The sequence below is a fragment of the Pseudopodoces humilis genome, chromosome 6 (genome assembly GCF_049639895.1).
Source record: "Pseudopodoces humilis isolate 2021_Gansu_Grassland_sample_001 chromosome 6, ASM4963989v1, whole genome shotgun sequence".
Lineage (NCBI taxonomy): Eukaryota > Metazoa > Chordata > Aves > Passeriformes > Paridae > Pseudopodoces > Pseudopodoces humilis.
Window position 1 is genome coordinate 38,678,486 of NC_142205.1, and position 21,095 is coordinate 38,699,580.

Genomic DNA, 21,095 nt, shown 5'->3' on the forward strand with positions numbered 1-21,095 from the left:
GCTTTAACTAAAATATTAAAACACATTATATTCAGATGGTTGCTTCATCTCAGTACTTGTCCTTAAGAATTACCTAAGTCTTATTTTGCTAAATTTGCACACAAAAATACAGAAAAAGTACTCCAGAGTCTGTATACTCTGTATGTTGTTGACAAGCATATTTTAAATTTGTAGTTTGACATGGACAATGGTTGATTCTTTAGAACCAACCAGCGATGTCATACAACAAGTCCTGCTGTATCTCTCAGAGCTTCTCCAAGGTCATAAAATATTGCATATTGCAATCTCTACGAAGTGCAGAAGGTATGTAATTTTCCTAATTTTTTCTAAACCTCAATCTAAATAAAACTGAAAAAATTTAGTGTTTCCAAGTTGTCATTCAGTTATTCAGTTGTTCCCTCCCTTCCTTAAAATTGCTTTTTATTACATTCTTTTGCTTAAAAAGTAGTTTCATTCAGTTAAATTATTTTTCCCCTTCTTCTGCTATTCTTAACAGAAGTTAGAAGGGACAACTGTTACTAAGAACTTAAGAATTCTCTCAAAGTTAGAATAAATAAAAAGAGGCCAGCAAACATACTCAAACCAAAGAATATTTTATAGCTTTTTCAATCACTCTATTAGTACTACTGTAACTAAGACTCCATATTTGAGAAAGTTGTCTAAGCTGTTAAAAAGAAGTTAAAGAATGTTGAATGCTTAAACTCAAGAAGCCTGATTTTTCAGTTCAACTTTTGCAAGAAAACAGCTGTTTTAGATGCAATCATCATTGGTACAAGTCTCTCTAATTCTGCAGCATTCTCTTATGATGGACAGGTAGTATTTTCTGCAGCATTTACTTTAGGTAATGGGAAAGAAAGGATGAAAAGAAATACTATTGATTTTTATAACATCCCCATTACTTTTCCATTCTACAAATCTTGTATCTGTTTGCTTTGCAGACAAGTATTCAGTTTCTCAAGCTAAGTATCTGATGAGTTTTACTGTTTGCAAATAGAAATTGAGAAAGGTAATTTGTATAGATTATTTTTACGATAAACTCCAAATTTCGGGTGACAGTGACACGAACCAGTATGCCACACTGTACTGAGAAGCCGAGTTTGGAAGCAAGCAGAAAGGGGAAGCAACACTCATCCAATCTCAAACAAATCTGAGGTTCTGAAGCACTGTTCATCTTTCCTTGAGAAATAAAATGCAACAGTGGATCACATCCAACAGGATAGATTTCATAAATTAGAAATATCTGGTTGATTTCACAGACTCACATACAAAAGCCTTGCTTTTTAGAAGTTGATTTAGATTTATGTCATGCACTAAGTAGGAAGAGATCACCCTCTGAACCAAGAGAGATGAAAGTTGAGAATTTTCAAAGTAATACAATGAATGTGAGGCTGTCTCCTGTTTTCATGCTCGACATAAGGACTGTAGAAGACAATAAAAAAAAAACAGTGCTTGAACAAAAACTTTTACTGGATATCAGCCTCCTAAAACATAAAACATGGCACAGTGAAAAAAGGAGAACCACTAAACCAAACAACTCAACAGCTACAAATCCTCAGATGAATTAATTACAGATGAAAGAGAAATAGGGGAGATTTCTACATAAATTTTAGTTGTCAAAAAAAGAGGTAAGGTGAAATGACTTGTCTCATAAGAATCAGATCGCTTGTGTAGGAGACCATTGTAACTGAATTATAAATAACATTTGGGCAGAAGCCAATTGCAATTACAGCTACATGGGTTATTTAAAGTAATTAAAAACTGAGAAAGAACAAGGAAATGTAAAATCAATTAAATCCACCAATGGCAATTTATGTAATGCTGGTCCAAGTGTTGAAGACAGAAAGCTGCATTATATATAAAAATTACACTTATGAAATTCAAACTTTTTGCATCCTTTTAGCAAGAAGGATAACAGCATCTTCAAAATAATATGATTCAGTACTAGAATTTCAAGAGATCACACTTAGATCCTCTTTTCCCAATAATGATGAAAAATAGTACTGGAGGTGTGTGGATTTTTTTGCCTTCTGGGTTAGGATTTGTATTATCTCATATTACTGCTGCCATCCTAGAAGCTTCGATAATCTGAAGGCATTAACATCAAACACGATGAAACTTCTGCTTAAATGATTAAATATTTCATGCAACTGTCCCCTGTAAAAACTTATATTATCTTGTTTTATTTACTGCATCAGGGAATATACTTCTTTCTTTATGAAAATAACATCTCTTAGAGAAGCAGAGAGAACTACCCAGATGGAAGTTTCCATGAGAGAATAAAATAATTATTTTTTTCCCAAATCAGAATTTTCCACACAGTATGCAACTTTGACAAATTTGTACTGGAATCCTGCCCTATTTCTTGCCTCTTTACCCAGAAATTGAAGCCAGCTGGCTCCAGAGTCTGGCAGCCTGGAAACAAGCTGGCTTAGGACTTCAGAGGCTTGGCTTCTAAATTCCCACTTCCTATGCAAGTAGAGTCCTACTTCTTTATTATCAAGACTAAACTCTAATTAAAAAAAAAAAAAATCCCTTTTAGGATGTTTCTAAAATATCTGTTCCAATTGCATATGAAAAACATCTTTTTACATTTCAGCAACTGAGTCAGTTTCTATCTGAATAGCTAAAGATCTGTCCTTGTCTGCCCTGTGACAGTAGGGTGGGGCAAACGAAAAGGAAGCCTTTGACAACACAAAAGGGGCTAGTAACAAAAATGTCTGGAAGTACAATAAACAATGCCAGCATGGAGAGCACAGAAGGAAAATAGGAGCTGTAAATGTACTGCTTTTTGGTATTTGCTGTTCTGAGTCTGGAGCTAGGTACTATATATGCACATGCAGCAAAAAGCACTTGACACCTCTTCTATCCAAAAGGCTCACAAGTCTGGCTATACAGATACTGACATTATATTTTTCACTTATATAGGAAGGAAAGCATCTGAAACCTGCACAGGATATTTTATGCTTTAAACATTTATGGATTAATTCACAATGTCACACAGAGATTTTTTTTGGCTTGGGACGAAATGCCTTTGCTATTGGCCTATTTTAAGGCACTTGTCAAACAGAAGCCCCAGCTTTGTTGCAGAGGGATAGACACAAGCTCTGCCAGCTGGAGAACCATAAGAAGGTAAAACTGCAGAATCACATTTTTTCAAAAATCTGATTTATTTGTCAATCTTATGCTTAAATAACTGTTTTTTAGAACACCATGAAATTCACAACAGCCAAGGCAACAGCAGCTTAGCAACAGACGTTGCTACTCAGAATAGAATCACAGGAATGATTCTGACAACTCCATCCTTTCCATGCCAGGCATACGGATGTACACAAGAACAGTCTACAGAAGATATGCACGCTTCTAAGTCTTGCCAGGGCTCAAGTTTTGGACTGAGAGCACCAGAATCACGAATGCTGTTATCCCACAGTCAAATACAATGCAGCAATCCCTGCATCAGAACACATGCTAGGATTCCCTAACAAAAGGGTCTCCAACATCTCAGCACAGTGCTAAAAGCCATAAAGGTTCACTGTGCCAAGCCTCAAAGGACAACTCTGCCACAGGTCTCCCAAAGTTTCCAATGCCCATACTGCCCTATGCAGTGGGTGAAATACATTATTAGTCTTTGGTTAAAACTAAGAAATGTGTCAGGACATAAGCATGGAGCAAGGGTCTCTCTATTCCAAGATGGTACACCCCTCTTCATTAAAAGGCTTTACCAATTTATCCTCAGGTTGCACTTAACATTGTAACACCTATATAATGCACCACTTTCTCAGGAAAAATTGTTATTTTGTGAACATCCTTTAACACTACCTAGGACATATCCCAGACCAAAACTGAGGACAGACTAGCAGTGCTCATGCCACATACTCTTCCTAGGAATCCTCACAAAAGAAAGATGAGAGGCTTCAGCTGTACACAGTCTCTGACTGTGCAAGTGTAACAAGACCCAGAACAGGATTGCTTTCTGGAGCATCATGAGAACAGGTGGCATCTCCAAGTTCAATTGCAACAGAAGTTCATTTCAAGTATCAATTGTCTCTATTTTAAGATCACAAGTGAATATAAATGACTCTCCTAGAAATCCTGCTCTCTACTGCAAAGGACCAAACCACCACAGGAATATGAAGCTCCAATTTTAATGGAAGTTGCATCTTCATTCCCAGTGGAAGGAAGTTCTAGAGTTTCACTTTTCAAATAACTTCTGATCCACTGGCATCCATTTGTTTTTATATTATCATTGTCTATTAGCAGAGTTATCTCGCTGTCTCTTTTTTCTAAATCTAAAGTAGCAACTGTAACAAAATAAAGCCTGGGAAAAGTTACAAAACAAAATACTTTTCATTTTCTCTAGCAGGGAATATTTTCACTGCTTTTTTCAATCGAATAATCCTTTTCTGTACTCATTCTAATTTCTGGAGCCTTAATCCCAAAATGTATACTCTGGGAATTAAGCTGCCTGTGATACAAAGCTTAACTCTGAATGGCACAGACATGTATTTTTGTCTCAGACTTTTGAGATTTTTTTATTTTTTTTTTCAGTTGTAAGAGCTGTGACAAAGTACAAAGAGGCATTTGAAGTAAGAACAGGGGGGAAAAAGAAGCTATGATGGTTGAGATACAGGCAGTAAGTAGCCTGAAAATTCAAGAGCAAAAACATTGACCTGCAAAGGTACAGAACTGTATGAAAGGAAATCAGGGAGTCAGCAGACAGAAATTCAGCAAGACTGATGATCAGGCAATTCCAAGGAGAAACGAAGGCCAACACTTCCTCCCTGGATCCTTTTATCAGGAGTACTGAGCAGTCTGGGGCTCAGCCTAATATCCTGCACGTCCCAACAAACAGCTTTCCTCCTCCTTTCACTTGTCTGTAGTCTGCTTGCAGACACTCTCTGAGCACACCAAAGGATGCCTGAACAAAATGACCCAGAGAAGGACAGTTAACAGGTGGACACAATTCCTGTGCTCTCAAAATACATTTAACCAATAATGCAGTCACGGTCTTGCCAGGGTCTTAGAATTTATATTTCTAGAAAGTGATTTATACAAATATTAGCTTCAAATACTAAACTGAACAAAGATTGTTTAGAAGTAACTGAAGTAGTTTAGAGATTTAGTTGAGAAGTAACTAAGGCCCAGTCAGAACAGAAATTCGAAAAAATAAAATTCAAAATTAAGCAACAGCTGTATCAAAACACACTTAAAACATTAAATATCTGAACATTAACTCTAGTTAATAAATGTATGTCTTGCTTCCTGTTGCAGAAAAGGTCAAAAATGTATAGCTTTTTGGATTGGTCAAAAATGTATAGCTTTTTGGATTTAATATTGTAATACTCAAAGACAAAAGGATTTAATTAAAACCTTTTGAATAGATGCCAAAATAGAAATAAAACAAAGTCATTCAGTACACATCACAACTTCCTGAGTAAGGTAGGCATTACAAAAGCTAGTACTTTCAAAAACAATCTGACAAGTCTTTGAATTTTTTTAATTGATATATCAATCATTCTTGATAGAAATACTATAATCTCCTGTGAGTTTAAAAAAAAATCAATACCACAAAACAGAATTTCTAGGAATGATGACAACTGAAAGCATTCATTGAAGTCCTTGCCTTTCTGAGGTCTAAATTTATCCAAGGCAATAAAAAGCCTATTATTTGGACCTGAGTTGAAGCACTTAGTGCTCTATTTCAGGAAAATCTTCAGTTATAACTCTGTACTAATTGTTAATCATGCTAATTGGTCACTGTACATTTTTGGATAGTTATGGAAAGCAATGCAGCCATATATATATTTTTCTACAGCCTTATCAGGATATTTAATTTTTAATTATCTTTTTTGTTTTGCTCTTGTTCTAAAGCCTGACAGTGCTAGGAAGAGGAAGGCAGAGAGTGGACCTGACTTTGCACCCTGACTATACACGGCATATTTATCTCAAGAGTAAGAACAGAGTGTGCATTCTTTAAAATCCACCCCACAGACACAGCAAATACACAGTAGGAGTTGAGCTGGCAGCTCATCATACAGGCCAGCAGTACTCCAAGGATATGATGACAACAAGGGAAGCTTTTGGAGGAAATTTGATGGAAATGGAAGGTGGTTTGGTTATGGAAGAAAGTCAAGGTTAGTATCAAGCATGAAAATAGGAGAGCTGGAGAGGCAGATCAAATACAAGATTCAGAGACTGTAGGTGCTCTTTATAGTAGGAAATTTCAAGTTGTTGGCTAGATGAGCAGGATTTTCAGAAGATAAGTTGATAACGTAACACCCAACATTACATTTCTTACTTCTTCAGGGGCTACCCCTCCTTGCAATGTCTTTTTCTTATTTCTTGTCCCATGTAATTCCTACATACTTTGGCTTGTGGTAATTGTCAGAATTTTAATTCTTCTCTCCTGATTTCCTCCCCTAAGTGAAGGTGCAAAATATAACTGTGGGCCAGTCAGCACATTTTATTTCTCTTGAAGACATTCAGATCAAATGCAGTTCTCATCAGGAGATACATGTCTGCAATACCCTGGATAAAATTTGTGTTCCTCTGTGTGGGATTGGGTGGCATGGAGCCCACCCACACTGACAGATACCAGGCTGTGTGCTCTGCTAATGAAAACTTGCCTGCATATGTGTTGGCCTTGCTCAAGAGATCTGTGCACGCATGCATGTCAGCAAAAGCACGAATCCCCAGGCAGTTGATAGGATGAAGCTGGGATTCCAAAAATTCACAGCAAGTCCTCTTCACATCCTGCAGTTGCAAGAGACCAGCTGCTGGGAGCAGTACCTGAAAGGAGAAGCAACAGCTAGTTAAGGTCCAAATTCAATTCTGATATACTAGAGTATTGTCACTATTAAGAAAAAAAATTAAACCATTAAAAAACCAAGACTAAAACAAAGAGGAAGATTTCAGCATTATGCAACTGAAGAAGTTAAAACCCAGCATGAGCATGATTTTACTTCTCAGCAGATACCATTTAGAATAACAAGCAACATCTCTACCTTTGTGTTCACTGGGGAAGTCTCTCCACACACTGTAACTTATAAGTTCCCTGTTTACATTTCCCAGCACTTCTTAATTGCATCTCATTTCCAAGCCTTCAATGCTGGATATTTTTAAAGGAAAGTTTTCTAAACCATGATAGAATATGTAAATCTTGTTTGCATGCATGCATTGCATGGACGCTGTACCATGTTTTTGTTAGCATCAAAAATAGGAATCTTTATGCAAGAGATTCCAGTAAGGACACAATTCAGCTTCCCCAGAAGTCTGCGACCTTCTTGGAAGAATGACAATTCAAGACTGTCTGGGTATCAATACAGACAGGAAAAATGAAGGATCATATATTTAACAGGAGTTTGATTTGAATATCAACTGTTAATGAAAGAGAAACAAAGAAAAGACAAACGTGATTGCACTGAGATACACAGAATACTGCTAAGCAAAATAATTAAAAAATAGTTTAAATCTTAGATAATTTTGAAAATATTTAATAAGTCTTACAAAGTAAATGGAAAATATGCAAGAAGCATAAAAGTCAGTGTCACACAAACAACTTTAGTAAGCTTAAAGTTTATTAATTACAATGTTGAAAGATTACAGTGAAATTATTTTATTTTAGCATACCTCTATGTAAATGTTAAGATAATATTACTAATACAATTTAAATTACCAGAACACAGTATGATTAATTGGTGAGTAGATAAATGAATTTGATAGCTAATTCTATGATTAGATATAATCATTAACATACATAGCAAAAATCAATGCTAGAAATCTACTACAAGTATTTATTTAAACAACTTGTCCCAATGAAACAAATATTTCATACCTGCTCACAAATTCAGTAACTAATTCAAGGACAGTCCTACATAATTTTAGGCATTTTATCAGTATAGTTGAGCAAATAATTCTGAGAACAATCCTTGACTGCATAAATGGATGCGGTAGAAAAATATGTAACATCATCATAAAATCAGAATACAGAATGGAAAGGTGAAATTTGAGAATGACATGGAGAAAATAATTTAATATTTGTATTTACAGTTACCCTGGCGTACTTATATGAACAGTAAAGGAATGTTACACTCTTCATTATGGAAATTTACATCAGTTCTGAGATCACTGAAACTGAGCTTGCGAAGTTAGAGAGTTCAACACATTTTAGTTATCAGAAAACAAAACATTCAAGTCGAAATGCATTTTATGTTCTGCTGCTAAAAAGGAAAAGAGAGGCAAAGTGCATCAAATTTATCTTGTTGAATTACATACTGGGCTTTGGTTACTAGGCAACAAGAGCTGTGATAACATCCAGCTATTTTCATTTGTACCTATAGAACTGTTGGTCTGAAAGCCATAATAACCTGCATTCAAAAATGCAGTTCCATCACAGTCAGATTTACTCTCCTGAAGCCAGGGGCAGAACTAAAGAGGGAAAAAATACCAAAACAACTCAAACTCCTCAAAAATCCATAAGAAAAAAAGAAAAGAAAAGAAAAGAAAAAAACCCCACTACATTAAAACTGCAGTACAGATTAAGTTTAACTGCTGCTGACTCTAAATTGGTCAGTCATAGCTCAGATTTATTTCCAAAAATAGCCAGTAGAGGGTATCATAACTTTCCTTTAAAGATCAAAAATACTGTAATGCGCATACTGCTTTGTACTGCAAGAAATGCAGAGGTAAAAAAAAAATCTCTAATTTCTCATTCAATGAAAATATATTCTCATCATAGCTATTTTTTTTTTATAATCAAAGAAAACTGAACAGATTATTATTAGAGATGGCAAATAAGAAATTATATGTATTCTCTTTCTTTGTGTCAAAATTGTGGTGATGAATCTCAGAATTGTGAGGATGAATCTCGGACTGTTCTATTTCCTAGAGCAAATGATTTAACCCTTACAAGTCTGTGAAGATGCTTCCCTGGTTATTTCCTTTCAGTTCTCCTTCCTGCAGTGACATGCCTATTCCCAAAGCTTTGTGCGTCCGTCATGCCAATTACATCTTTCCATCCCCACTGAGACAAAAAGGACTGTGACCAGGTACAAGTATTTGTTATAAAATCCACCTGCAATGTCACATGCACAGTAGGAGGGATCCACTTAAGGCCTGGAACTTGGGTCCACGTTTTCACTGGAGTAGATTCAAGCCCTTCACAACAACTCGACCAGATCATCAACCTGTAAATGAGGCTGCTGCCCTCTCTTGTGGCCCTTCAGGTACCTGCCAGGAGTATGTCAGGGGCTGAGGGTACTAATGATACCTGCAGCTTTTCTCCCTCCTTTTTTGCCTGCCAGCATTATGACTCTGTTCCTCTTTGTGCAGCAGGACACATTCCCCTCACATGACCAAAACATGTGTTGAGCTTGGAAGTGAGGAGCAGCTGGTACAGACAGGCACCTCTCTAGGTGCTCCCAGGCCCACCAGCTCACCAGGAACACACCTACAACAGTCCCAAAGAGACACAGCCTGCCTGACTGGTGAACAAACCTCTACAAGGAAAGAAGGCTCAGAGGAGAGGCTCAGAGAGCAAGGGTGATGAACTCAGGAAAGAAATACAAGAATGAGCATCTAGTGGCATAAAGAAAGTCAAACTTACCCTCACATAAGGGGCACTGGAGGGTGACTTTTCCTTTATATATATGGCTGTACCAGTAAGCCACCAGGTTATGCAAACAGTCTTCTCTAAAATAATTACTAGCATATAAGGTCTCCCCCAGCTAGCCAGGTCAGCAGGGGAGAAGTACATACGTGACACAGACAGTCCCACAAAAAGTGTAAAACCAAAAAACCAACAGACGGAACTCTCAAGAGAGCAATAGGCTTGAGAGGGCTTTAACCCACGTATTCCTTCCTGGAGATGCTCACCATCCTGACAGTGGGCATATGCAGATCAGTAATGGGAATCACTTTTGCATAGTAATCCAAATGTATATTTCAACTGCTATGTCATGCTTGTGTTGTGATTCCAGCATATTGCAGTATGTCTCTACTAAATCAAAACATAACACTATGTAGTACCAAGTATCTTCACAACAGTAAATTTCATGGCAAACATTAATTCCCCCTCAAGGACTATCCAGAAGAAGCTGGTCAGAGCAGCTGCCCTGGAGTGCCTCCATACCAGACAAGGGTGTTCATCCCACCCGAGGGCTGCTGGATGACCTGATAGGCACAGCCCCTTGATTGGTACCACTTCTTGAACACACAAGGTTTTAGTAACTGCCCTGCTAGTTGAGAATGGGGGAACAAGTCCAGTGGAAGGAGAGACCAGGCTGGAACATGTGATACTACAAGGAGAAGCTAAGAAAATTGCATTTCTTCAGCCATAAAAGAAAAACAGGGAGACCTTATTACAGTCCACAGCTACCTAATGTGAAGTTAGAGAAGAGTGAACCAGACTGTTCTTGAAGATGCATAGCCATAGGACAAGGAAATGTAAGAACACAGGAAAATCAGATCTTTTGAAAAAAAGGAGTTTGGTTGCTTTTTCTGTTTTGTGCGGTGTTTCGTTGGGTATTTTTTAAGTGTGGCTGGTTAAGCCCCAGAAAAGGTTGTACCAACCAGCTCCATCCCAACCTGCAGAATCTCCGTTACTGGGTGATAGTAAAAATTCAGTGAACAGGCCTCTCAATGTGCTTTTAAAAAGCTCAATGAAAAGTAAAATATAAATTGATTAAAGCTTTCTGCCTGTTAATTTAAATCAATTTGATCCAGTAATTTTATATCCATCCAAGCTGTCCTCTCTGCACTCCTTTTTGTACCGTGAGATTTTCCTAGACAGACCATATTATGATACCTGACATATGAAGATGCTTAAAACAATATTTTCTTCTCTACTACTTTCAAATTTCTTGTAATCGTCTTAAAATTTCTGTCAGAAATATTTGCCCAAATTCAAATTGATACCCACAAAAAACACATTAAGATCAGTATAATGTCAATAAGAAAATAGTGAACGACCATATTGAAGGTTTTGAAAACAAGATCCCACAACATAAACAAGCCCAAAATTTCTCAGAACACTGAAGTACTTTTCAAGCAAATAAGCCAATAAAAATCAGAGCAGTGTATGCCAAGAGAATTGAATAATGTGCTGTCTAAAATAGAAAAATTCCATTCTTTCCTGCATGGAGAGGAAAGAAAACAGATCTGTAACATTAGGAAAGATACTAATCCAGAAATGTAGATGTACGAGAATCCAAACACACTACAATACAACATAGAAGCACACAGTTACATTAGCAAGTTACATCCCTGCTAATCACAGATATTGCATATTTTCAGTTACAACATTAAAATGAAGAAAATTTCAGAGAACAGCAGTTATGTTAATGCCTGTAATAAAAATATCTTGAGGAAACAGATTAAGGTTTAACATTTATTTCTAAGTTTTAAATAACCATTTCAGCAAACTAAGCTCCTTCATTTGCTGTTTACATTATCATAGCACGGGGAAGAAGAAAATTAACATAGTGGTTAAATATAATCCAAATTATCTTATTTTTTTTATTCTCATCTATATGCATCTGTGCTGTAATTAAAACTGTGGTTTGTAACTGAAGTGTAGCCTAAACTCTAGTGCAATCATTCAGCATGGCATTGAAATTATGCTGTTTGGGAGTATGCATACAAAAACACTAAAATAGACACAAATATTTTAAGGCATCTGTGAGATAAAATGTGGAAGTTTCAATTTTGGAAAATTCAACCCTGTTTGAATTTCTGTATGAACAACATGTGCATGTTAAGCACATTGTTCCAGTGTTAAAATACAAAAATAAGAGGCTGCACTGGAATTAAAGATGTGCGTGAGCTGCAAGTTTAGAACATGATGTCATGTAGGCTATGAAGTATACCTTCCGGATATTTTAACATCCTCAAGGCTATTGCACAATGAAGACATGGATGTATTAATTTTTCCTTTAGCTTAAGGAGCCCCATGCAACTAAAAATCAGGTGCAGGTGGCAGTTTCATCGTATCACAGGAAGAAATCAGATCATGAAACAGTCCTAATCCTTTGCATTCCCCTTGTACTACATACAAACTGGTAGAGCACCACTTCAGTAGAAAATGATTGAATAATCATGAAAGTGTAATATTTTGCATGATTGACATGATCTACAAAATACTAAGCAGCTCCCAGCTTGGAAATCAGTGTGACAGATTAAAATGGAAGATAAGGAAGAAGTAACTGTTTTGCATATCCACTTTTTAGCTTGCATCATAATGTGTACTTTAGAGTCCACTTCAGTTAGTGACATACTAGGAAGTAAGCAATTTGCTCAAAAAGTAGCTTTTGAAGAGGCAGCACTTCAGAAGATGAATCTGAATGAATTACTTATTATTAACTAACATGTTAGGTACAGAGGTGGGTTTTCTGTTGTTTCCTTGGGTTTTTTTGAAGGGGGTAGTTGTGGAAGTTTTGGATTTAGGATGTAGTTAGTGGTAGCCAAAGTGCAGAAACAAGAGTCACAAAGTAAATGAAATTACACAAGAGACTCTTATTTAAGTAATACACTATAATGAAGGGTATCCATCTGGTCTACAAGGGAGAACCACGCAGTCTTGCTTGGCTTCAGGGTTCTCCTACAGCTTCTCTACCAGAACAGTGCCTTAACCACCACATGAAAGTGCATTTTGGCATAAACTTTCACACAAGAGAGACAGACTGATTTCCTAGTTTGATGGTTATTTTAGCTAACAGTCAGAAGCTTAGCCTTTCGTATCCTTTTCTTCTCTTAAAAGATACTGGCAATAGAAATGAAATATTCTCTCACTTGGAGTAAAACATCATTAACCTAAAATAATTTTAGTTAGAATTTTTGACTTTTCTTCCAGTGAAAAAAATTGTAGGCATTTTGATTTCATAGGAACAAAGTTCTTGATTTGAAGTTTGGCCACTGAATTTAAATATGTGTATAGTAAGTAATCTAAAATGAATGCTCAGAATCCTTCATCATACTTTAATTAATTCAGTGTTTAGATTACACAGCTGCATAAAAACACCATCATTTTTTCTTAGGGACAGCATAATTTAAATGAGACTAACTAGAGTCTGAACAAAGTTACTTCTGATATTGTGTCATTCAGGAACTGGACAATTTGTTCTTTAATTACGACACCAGAAGTGCTACCCAGTCAAATCATATACATAGCTACCCTGCAAAGGATTAGAAGCTGAAAAGATTAAGTAGGCAGGATAACATAACTCGCACTACATGGTCTGCTTTCTTCCTGTAAAGGCTGACCCACATAAAGAATCACTGCATCAGCTGATGCTCCAAGCTTTCGGCGAGCTTCAGCCGTGGGACTGAACTGCAGCACCTCAACCTCCAGCAGCAGCCCACCCTCAGCTCAGACCCCACTGACACTCACCATCACTTTGGTTATACCAAAGATACTATGATAGAAACGTTTTTAAAAGATTGACTAAAAAAGATGTAAGGGCATCTTTTAGGTGTTAAGATGTAAGATGTATGTCTTCTTACTGAAGATGTAAAGGGTTGACAAAAAACTAAATATGTCCATTTGCTGTTTCCTAAAGCATAAAAAAAACCTTTGAAGAGATGGGGAGAGGGAGTGGGGAAGGAAAGAGCTGTTGATTTTTTGGGGGTTTTTGTATGTTACAGACTGACTTGTGACAAAAAAGGTTTGCTCTCCTAGTATAACTGAGCACTCTCTGGCCATTTAAAAGAGAGGGCTTGAAAGGCCATTTGCAAAATCCTAAACCTGGGCAGGAAACAAACAGCAGCATTAACTGTGATAGTAGATTGTGAACCTTTGCTTGCTCTATTATTTCATGGAAGATGCATCCATACTATCAAGTCTTAAAGTAATACAAAACCAAGAACTAAGGACAACATTAACAGCATGAAGTAGAAATTATTTCTGTGCATGGTGCTTATCTTCAGTACAAGAATTATGTCAAGATTAACATCTAATATGCAGTAAATGGTCCTTCAGTGGACTCAAAACACATTTGATTACTTCAAGCTTTTACCATAATTATGTTTTTGTAGTTTATTAAGATAATCTTTTACTTATAATTCAGTTTCCTACAACAGACCATAATTATATTCTAGAAATGTCACAGAGGATTTCCTTGAAAAAAAAAGCATGAGGCTTAGTGACAAATTTCATAAATGCTTTAATCCAGATATTGTGCATAAAAACTTCAGGTATGTAGACCCAGAATTCCCAAAGTAAATAGCATGTACAGCTTCCCATTTGACTTTTCTTTGCAGATGCAGGTTTAGTACATGCATTTCATGATTTACAGCACAAGCAATATAAAGAAAACAGAAACATTTTCAAGGAAGACATTATGCATCTTCCAAAATTTCATCTTATATATCGCAGCATATCCTGAACCTACCTGCAAGTAAGAGAGGTCAACTGTGGAGTCTCTAAGTGACTTAATTTACTCATAATAAGCATCTTGAATTCTACAGGGAGGTGGACAAGCACACATGCATTCATTTGAGCAAACAACCTCTGTGCTTCAAGTCGGCATGGGTTACTTTTCAGGTTTTGCCACAGGTAGCTTTAAGGTCATACAAAGAAAGAGAGACCTGGATGCCTATAGTAAAGGTTGTAGCTGAGACAAAAGTAGCTGCTTTCATCCAACTTGACACAGAAGCATCTCTAGAATTGCCTAGCAGTGTGATGATTTTAAAGACTCAGAAACATTGTACAAACTTTCATACACCTTCATTATTAATATTTAGCTGAAGGGCAACCACATCCTAGCAAGGCAACATGAAGGCACCAGGTTTTAGAATCACAAAACGTGTGCTGTCAGTCCTGATTACTTCTGATCTACCCAACGGTCATTTTATCTGATACTCTTTTTTCCTTTTTTTTTTCAATTTTTTTAAAAAAAATCATAGAATGGCCTGGCTTGAAAGGGACTTTTAAGATCACCTAGTTCCATCCTCCTGCTACAGGCAGGGACACCTTCTATTAGACCCAGCTGCTCAGAGCCCCATCCAACCCAGCCTTAAACACTTTCAGGGATAGGACAGCCACAAATTCTCTGGACAAATAGTCTGTTCAAGTCTGTAACTTCTTTAGGGCACACCACACTTTGAGCTTGCTGCTGCAATACCTCTCAATGGAATCTCAATCCCAGCTGGCCCATAAAACAAAGAGTTAAAAATATTTTCCAGGCTAGTCTAGAACTACACAGTTTTCCAGAAAAATGTTCAAATAATAGGTAAAATTCAGGCCTTCTAAAATGAAAAACCAACACATCTCCCTAGTCAACTGCACAAGAAAAAAAGAGAAATCTCAGTTTCCTTCTACAGAAGGAAATGGCAAAAATTTTACCTTTGTTAGAACAGCTTTTGTCTAGCTCTGCTACAACCAGCTAGGGATCTCCTCCAATCTGAGTCACACTGGAGGCAATTTTGGCATCTGGTTCAAGACATAATCAGTTATGTCCTCCATCCTTCCCCAGTATGTGGTTAAACCCAGTATTTACTGAAATGAAGTTTCACAGCGCTGCTCTGCTTCCACCAGCACCATCCCTTCCCCTGTCTTCCCCTCTTCTGAGGAAAAGGGGAAAAGGAAACCTAGGTTGGAGGAGATTAGAACAGGTGAACTCAACCCAGATCTGGACCTCATATGGTCTCACCTAACTGGGGAGGTAAACATAAGAGGTGAAAATACATGCTTTGAAACAGTATCTAATCTTTGCTTTGCTAATGCTTTGAAACACTGTCTATCTAATGGTAACACAAGTATCATTCCCAAGGTTCACAGGTAATCATTTTCAAAAAACTAGCACAGCTAGAAAGCTCACCTTGGGCATCCTAGGCAGCTGGACTCATGCATTTTGCAGCAATGTGCTCTATTCATTTAGGCAGTCACCTTAAACATAATAACAACTGTTTATTATGTTACAGCTGGACGTACATATATGTTTTTGTGCACGTCTCTTTAGGTATTTTAAAGAAAAGCTTGTTATCTTTCAGCATAAATTAGTAACTCATCCTTTTACCCTTTACATGTGTACATACAGTCTTTGAAACAAATAGACTCCAGAAGAAAAATAAGTCTTATTTTAGTCAACTCACAGTCAACCTAGAAAAGGCCTGAATTCCCTTTCTCTCTCAAATGATAGCTTTTCCATGCCTTTAATGGTTTAAGCCTTTCCCCAAAGCATGCTATTCCTGTCATATTTTAGACCATCCAACAGTGTTCCAGGTGATAATGCAGATTTATACAATGCTGTGCCATTTTTTATGGTCCCTTTTAAAGACACTGTTTTACAATAGCAGAAGTTTTTCTAAGGTAACTACAGTTATGTTATTCTATACTAGGAAAAGCTGTTAATGTAAAACATAGCAATACGTAGGAGTAATTCAATTTTTTTCTTTTCATGCATTACTTTACACTTTCCAACATTAATTTTGGTCTGTTATCATGATAGCCTGACATCTAGCTTAGCTAGAAAGCAGTGAGGTTTTCTATTTTTGTCTGATCTTGAAAAAAATACTTAAACCAGTTCATCACCTACATCTTTTGCTACCTGCTTTTCAAAACTAAAGGAATTAGGTCCTATGGAAGCCTGTGACACATTACAATCACTTTGATACAGAGAAACCCAACTATTTATTCCTATTTGTTCCTTTTCTCCCTAGGGATTTTTGATCTATTTATTGCTCATCATGTGACAATTTAGGAGGGACTATAACTAACTTGACTTTCAAAAGCCTTTGATATGGTTATTTCTGGACCACGCTAAGAATTACAGAAGGTTTTAGTAGCTATGCACAACTCATAAAAAGAATTCTGAAACATACGGGAAGTTTGAACTTTCCTTAGCTCACCTGCCACTAACAAAAACCAAATTCTTGATAGTCTCTATAATGTTCAGAATCACTAATGATATTGTGGTGATTTATTAAAACTGAAATTTTTAAAAATTAAAGCTGAAATTCCAAGGAATAGCCAGCTACAGAACATAACATTTTCATACAATCTCAGCCACCTCACTTTAAAAGTTTCTTTTCTGTGGGTATGCAAGGATTATTTTTACAAATACCTCTATAAAATCCTATTTGCTCTAGTGATGGATGGTTTTAGTAATTTTCTTTTGTGGTTCACCTTTGGACCCTCTCTCTAAGCCTACCCTTGATCTGTAAGAGGATGCACTTGCGGAGTCCGTTGGCGTAACTGGGACTTTCTACCTGAATTAGTTTTTGGCACCTTTCTCATGCATGGCTCTGACAGCCCACACGCTCTCCTAAATCACTCATTAAAGAAACAATATGCAGGAAACGAATAGATGTTATATTTAGTGCTGCAGTGCTGAGTAAAAGTGTTTTATTCTTTTTATCATTTAAATTAAACATGCCTGTTTAAATCCCTCGGTGACTTCCATTCACCTCCCACAGTAATCAGAATCACATGCTTCTGAAGTGCAGGATTACAGATCAGTATCTCTTCTGGAACACACTCCTGCCTCAACCCCACTTCTCTCTCACCCCATCACCTCCTCCAAGAGTTTCTGATTCATTCCTTGGCTCTTGCTTAGACCATGCTGACATAGCCAAGCTACAAGCCTCTTCACCGCCTTTGCCCACAAGTCTCTTCCAAATAAGCAGAAACAAGTGGTTTCATAAACCTCAACCCACATTCCCCCTCCCACAAAAAAAAACAACAAATCTAAACCAAAACACAAAAACCAGAACACCCAAACATCTTCTGAAGGTACAGAGATTTTGAGACGGGGAAATCTGTGATTCAGTCCACAAGACAACAGTGTCTCTCTGGAAGAAGTATGACTCTCTGCCTCCCACACACACTGGCACTTGATAGTCCAAGACAGTCTTTTACAGCCTTGGGACAATTTAAATTCATTCCTCATACCTTTTGATCCACATTTTAGATTAATTTTCTCTCTGGTGCTCATTCTCAGTTCTGTTTCTCCCTTATGTATTTCTCTTTGGTACCCACAAGACAGAGTACAATAGCTCAAATGTCTGTTCAGCTTCATCTTTTCATTCTTACAAGGCTCATAACCTTCTGCCTATTCAATTTTCTTTATGAAAAAAGTTCTTCGATCCCCATTCAGCCAGCCAAAACAAAAAAATATTAAAAAGCTTCATTGGGAGAACAGAGAGAAACTGCAGTAAGATATCTGCAGAACAGAAAGAAAAAAAAAAAAAAAAAAAGGCAGGAATATAAAAATGTGAATACCTCAGGGGAGAGAATTTGCCATATCTGTGCAACATCTGCTTCTCCAGGTTCTGGTGGTCTTGCCACCATTTTTCCCTCTGCCTTGGCCACAGCTACAGCTGCACAGATACAGCAATTGCTTTCTCTGCTAACTCCTTTTGCTACTACCTCATGAACTTCACCATCCTCTATAATCCAGGGGAGGACATGTGAAAGAACTTTATACTTAAATGAAGTAGCATGAATTGTATTTATTCAGTTCATCTTAACAATGCAAAAGATACTGAACAGACATGTCCAAGAGACTCTTCAGGAAGACAGCCCAGCTGTCTGAGAATCTCTGAGAGAGAATCGAGACACCAGGTGAGTGTTTCTGCCTGCACTGATCTGTGGGTGCACTGTGCACATGTGCTTGTCCATGTACCTACTGCAGCCTCACTACCAGGCTGCAGCTTGGAGATGAGCTGCAGCCACCTAGTTGTTATCAGGCTACCAGTTTCAGCAACCCTGAACGCTTTCCTCACGCTGAGCACACAGTGTGATTTCCTCCTGTCACATACCACCAAGCAAGCCAGATCAGGAACAGAAATCCTTTAGGAGAGCATCAAACATCTATCGAATAAGAGTGAGGCTTTAGAATACATCTTCAGACACATCAAAAACCCAGTTCCTCAGTTAAAAACAAACATAGGGGAATGGCAGTATAGCAACCATAGCTATTCTGCACTGCAGCTCACATAATAATAATGTGTCCCCAAAAAACAGGCAGTTCTACTTTGTACATATATAATAGCTAAAATCACAAAAGATATGCTATGAAAAAAATAGAGAAAAATACATTTTAAATGCATTTAAAAATTGTCAGAGAACAAAATATTAAATTTTCCAACAAAGCTGTTTGCTTAGCCTTTTGGTCAGCAGCTCTTAGGTGAAGCTTACTCATTTAAAGTGCAAATTAATGAAGCTTATATTTGTAATAAAACATGCCCGTAAAAAGATCGCGCTCCTCTTTTCCCTTCCCTCCTACACTCATTCTCCTGACAGGCAGGCACATATAAGCAAATGAAGAATGCTTAGTAGGATTATTTCACTGGAAAAAATGAGATCATTTACTGTTGCCTGACATGTCTTACAATGCATATAAATTCAAGGAGTGTGCCACTGTCTCTCCTCCAGCTATGCCACATATTAGTTGTGCCCTCATATTATTAAAATCCTCAAAGCTGTTGTCATAAATACAAAAATAGGTCAAAAGGAGGTAACCAGATGGTTGCTTGAAGCCTTAAATATAAAATATATACAAGAGCAAAACACACTGGTAGTCTTTCAGCACGCAACCGAAGAGCACACTATAAGGCTGTTTAGTCCAACATTAAGTTCTTGCCCAGTAAGACTTAAACATGTTTCTATGAATAGGGTTTGAAATGAAACTCATGTCAGCTTGGATTTAAGTACCTCTCTGCAGTTTCAGCAACCCCCTAATATTATTAGAACTGTGCTGTCATAAAAGAATAAAAGAGAAAGTTTGGATTACCATGTAGTTTCAGCACATCAGAATTTTAAAACATCAGTTAATCCTGTTTTAATCATAAACTCATTAGGATGAGCCAGTTTTATAAAGCATTTTAACCTGAATGACTCTGAATACAATTTCAGAATTTGCCAAAGCTTTCATAAATTAGTATCTATGCTACAGCAGCCACAATGGAGATGAGCAGAAAGGCCAAAGGCTTGTTTATTTTTAAGGCTCTATAAGATGATCCAATAAAGAATTCCATCTCCTCCTAAAGCTTTAATAATATCTGTGTCAAGGAAATAAGATCACCAACCACCAATAGTTTTTGACACTCTAATAGCTCGATTACATAAAACAATCTTTGAAAAAGAAAATGTTTTCAAGAACTTGTGCAATTGCCTGAAATCTGTTAAGAAAGAAATAAGTGAGTTTATGGACAGAATGTTTTAGGCTATCATGAAGGCAAAGCAAAAAGTGATGGTAAAATGAAATATGATGGTGGAAATATGGTGGTTTCAAAATTAATCAGTCTGGAAAAAGCCAGGATATGGAAGGTAAGGGAACCAAAGCCCATGACAAATGCGACTTTATCTCAGAAACAAGCAGGATTGTAAGCTGTCACGTCAGGGCTCAATAATTAGCACCTCACTCATGATATATTGAAGGCAGGAAGCCAAATCTGTCCAAAATTTTATAGGAGATTATTTGGGCATCAGAATTCAGTATCTGCTTAGAAAAATAAAACTATATGAACAGCTTAAAAGACAGCTGTACAGTTTTAATGAAGATTTGGCCTACCAGTCTGTGTAAAAGAACACATGCTGAACTGGGATACTTTGCTGAGAGTTTCTGGCAAGTTAAGTCACAGGAAATAGAAATTCACAGATTTCACCTCTAAAGATGCTATCAACAGGCTTTAATATAAAGTCAAAGCTATTTTCATTTTTTGAGAAAATCTACTGTGGCTATTGATAGGGAAATTGGTGCAATGTTGCTTCACTTTTTTAGGAACAGTAAGAGAAACAACTTACACTCATTTACTTCCAAAAAATTATCTCTAGAAAGAAAAAAAGAAAGAAAAGCACAATAAAATAAGTAATACTCTTATCTCCAACAGGATTGGGATTATCTGGCCTAACTGCATTGTTCTTCAGAAGCATGCAGACTTCAGCAATAAATTGGCTCAGAGGAATATTCACATGGTGGAATAATCTGTCTCTAGCACCTAACATGTAAGCAGCCATGTGCACCTAACATGTAAGCAGCCATGTACTGCAGGAAAGGCTTTGGAAGCTAAACCAAGATAGGCACTGTGGAGATGCAAGAGGAAATCTGTACAAAGAACCAGTGGGGATGGGGGTGGGGACAGGACAGGGACAGCCACAATGA

General features: G+C 37.1%; 1 protein-coding gene across 3 annotated transcripts in view; it reads right to left on the reverse strand.

The window, feature by feature from the left end:
* The window catches only part of KLHL2 (kelch like family member 2), a 53,239-nt gene that overhangs the window by 12,399 nt on the left and 19,745 nt on the right, over window positions 1-21,095 (reverse strand). For all 3 annotated transcript variants that reach the window (XM_005517605.3, XM_088056269.1, XM_014262533.2), the window contains one exon: window positions 6,624-6,786. In XM_005517605.3, coding sequence (XP_005517662.1) covers window positions 6,624-6,786 — 163 coding nt within the window. The remainder of the gene's footprint in view (window positions 1-6,623; window positions 6,787-21,095) is intronic.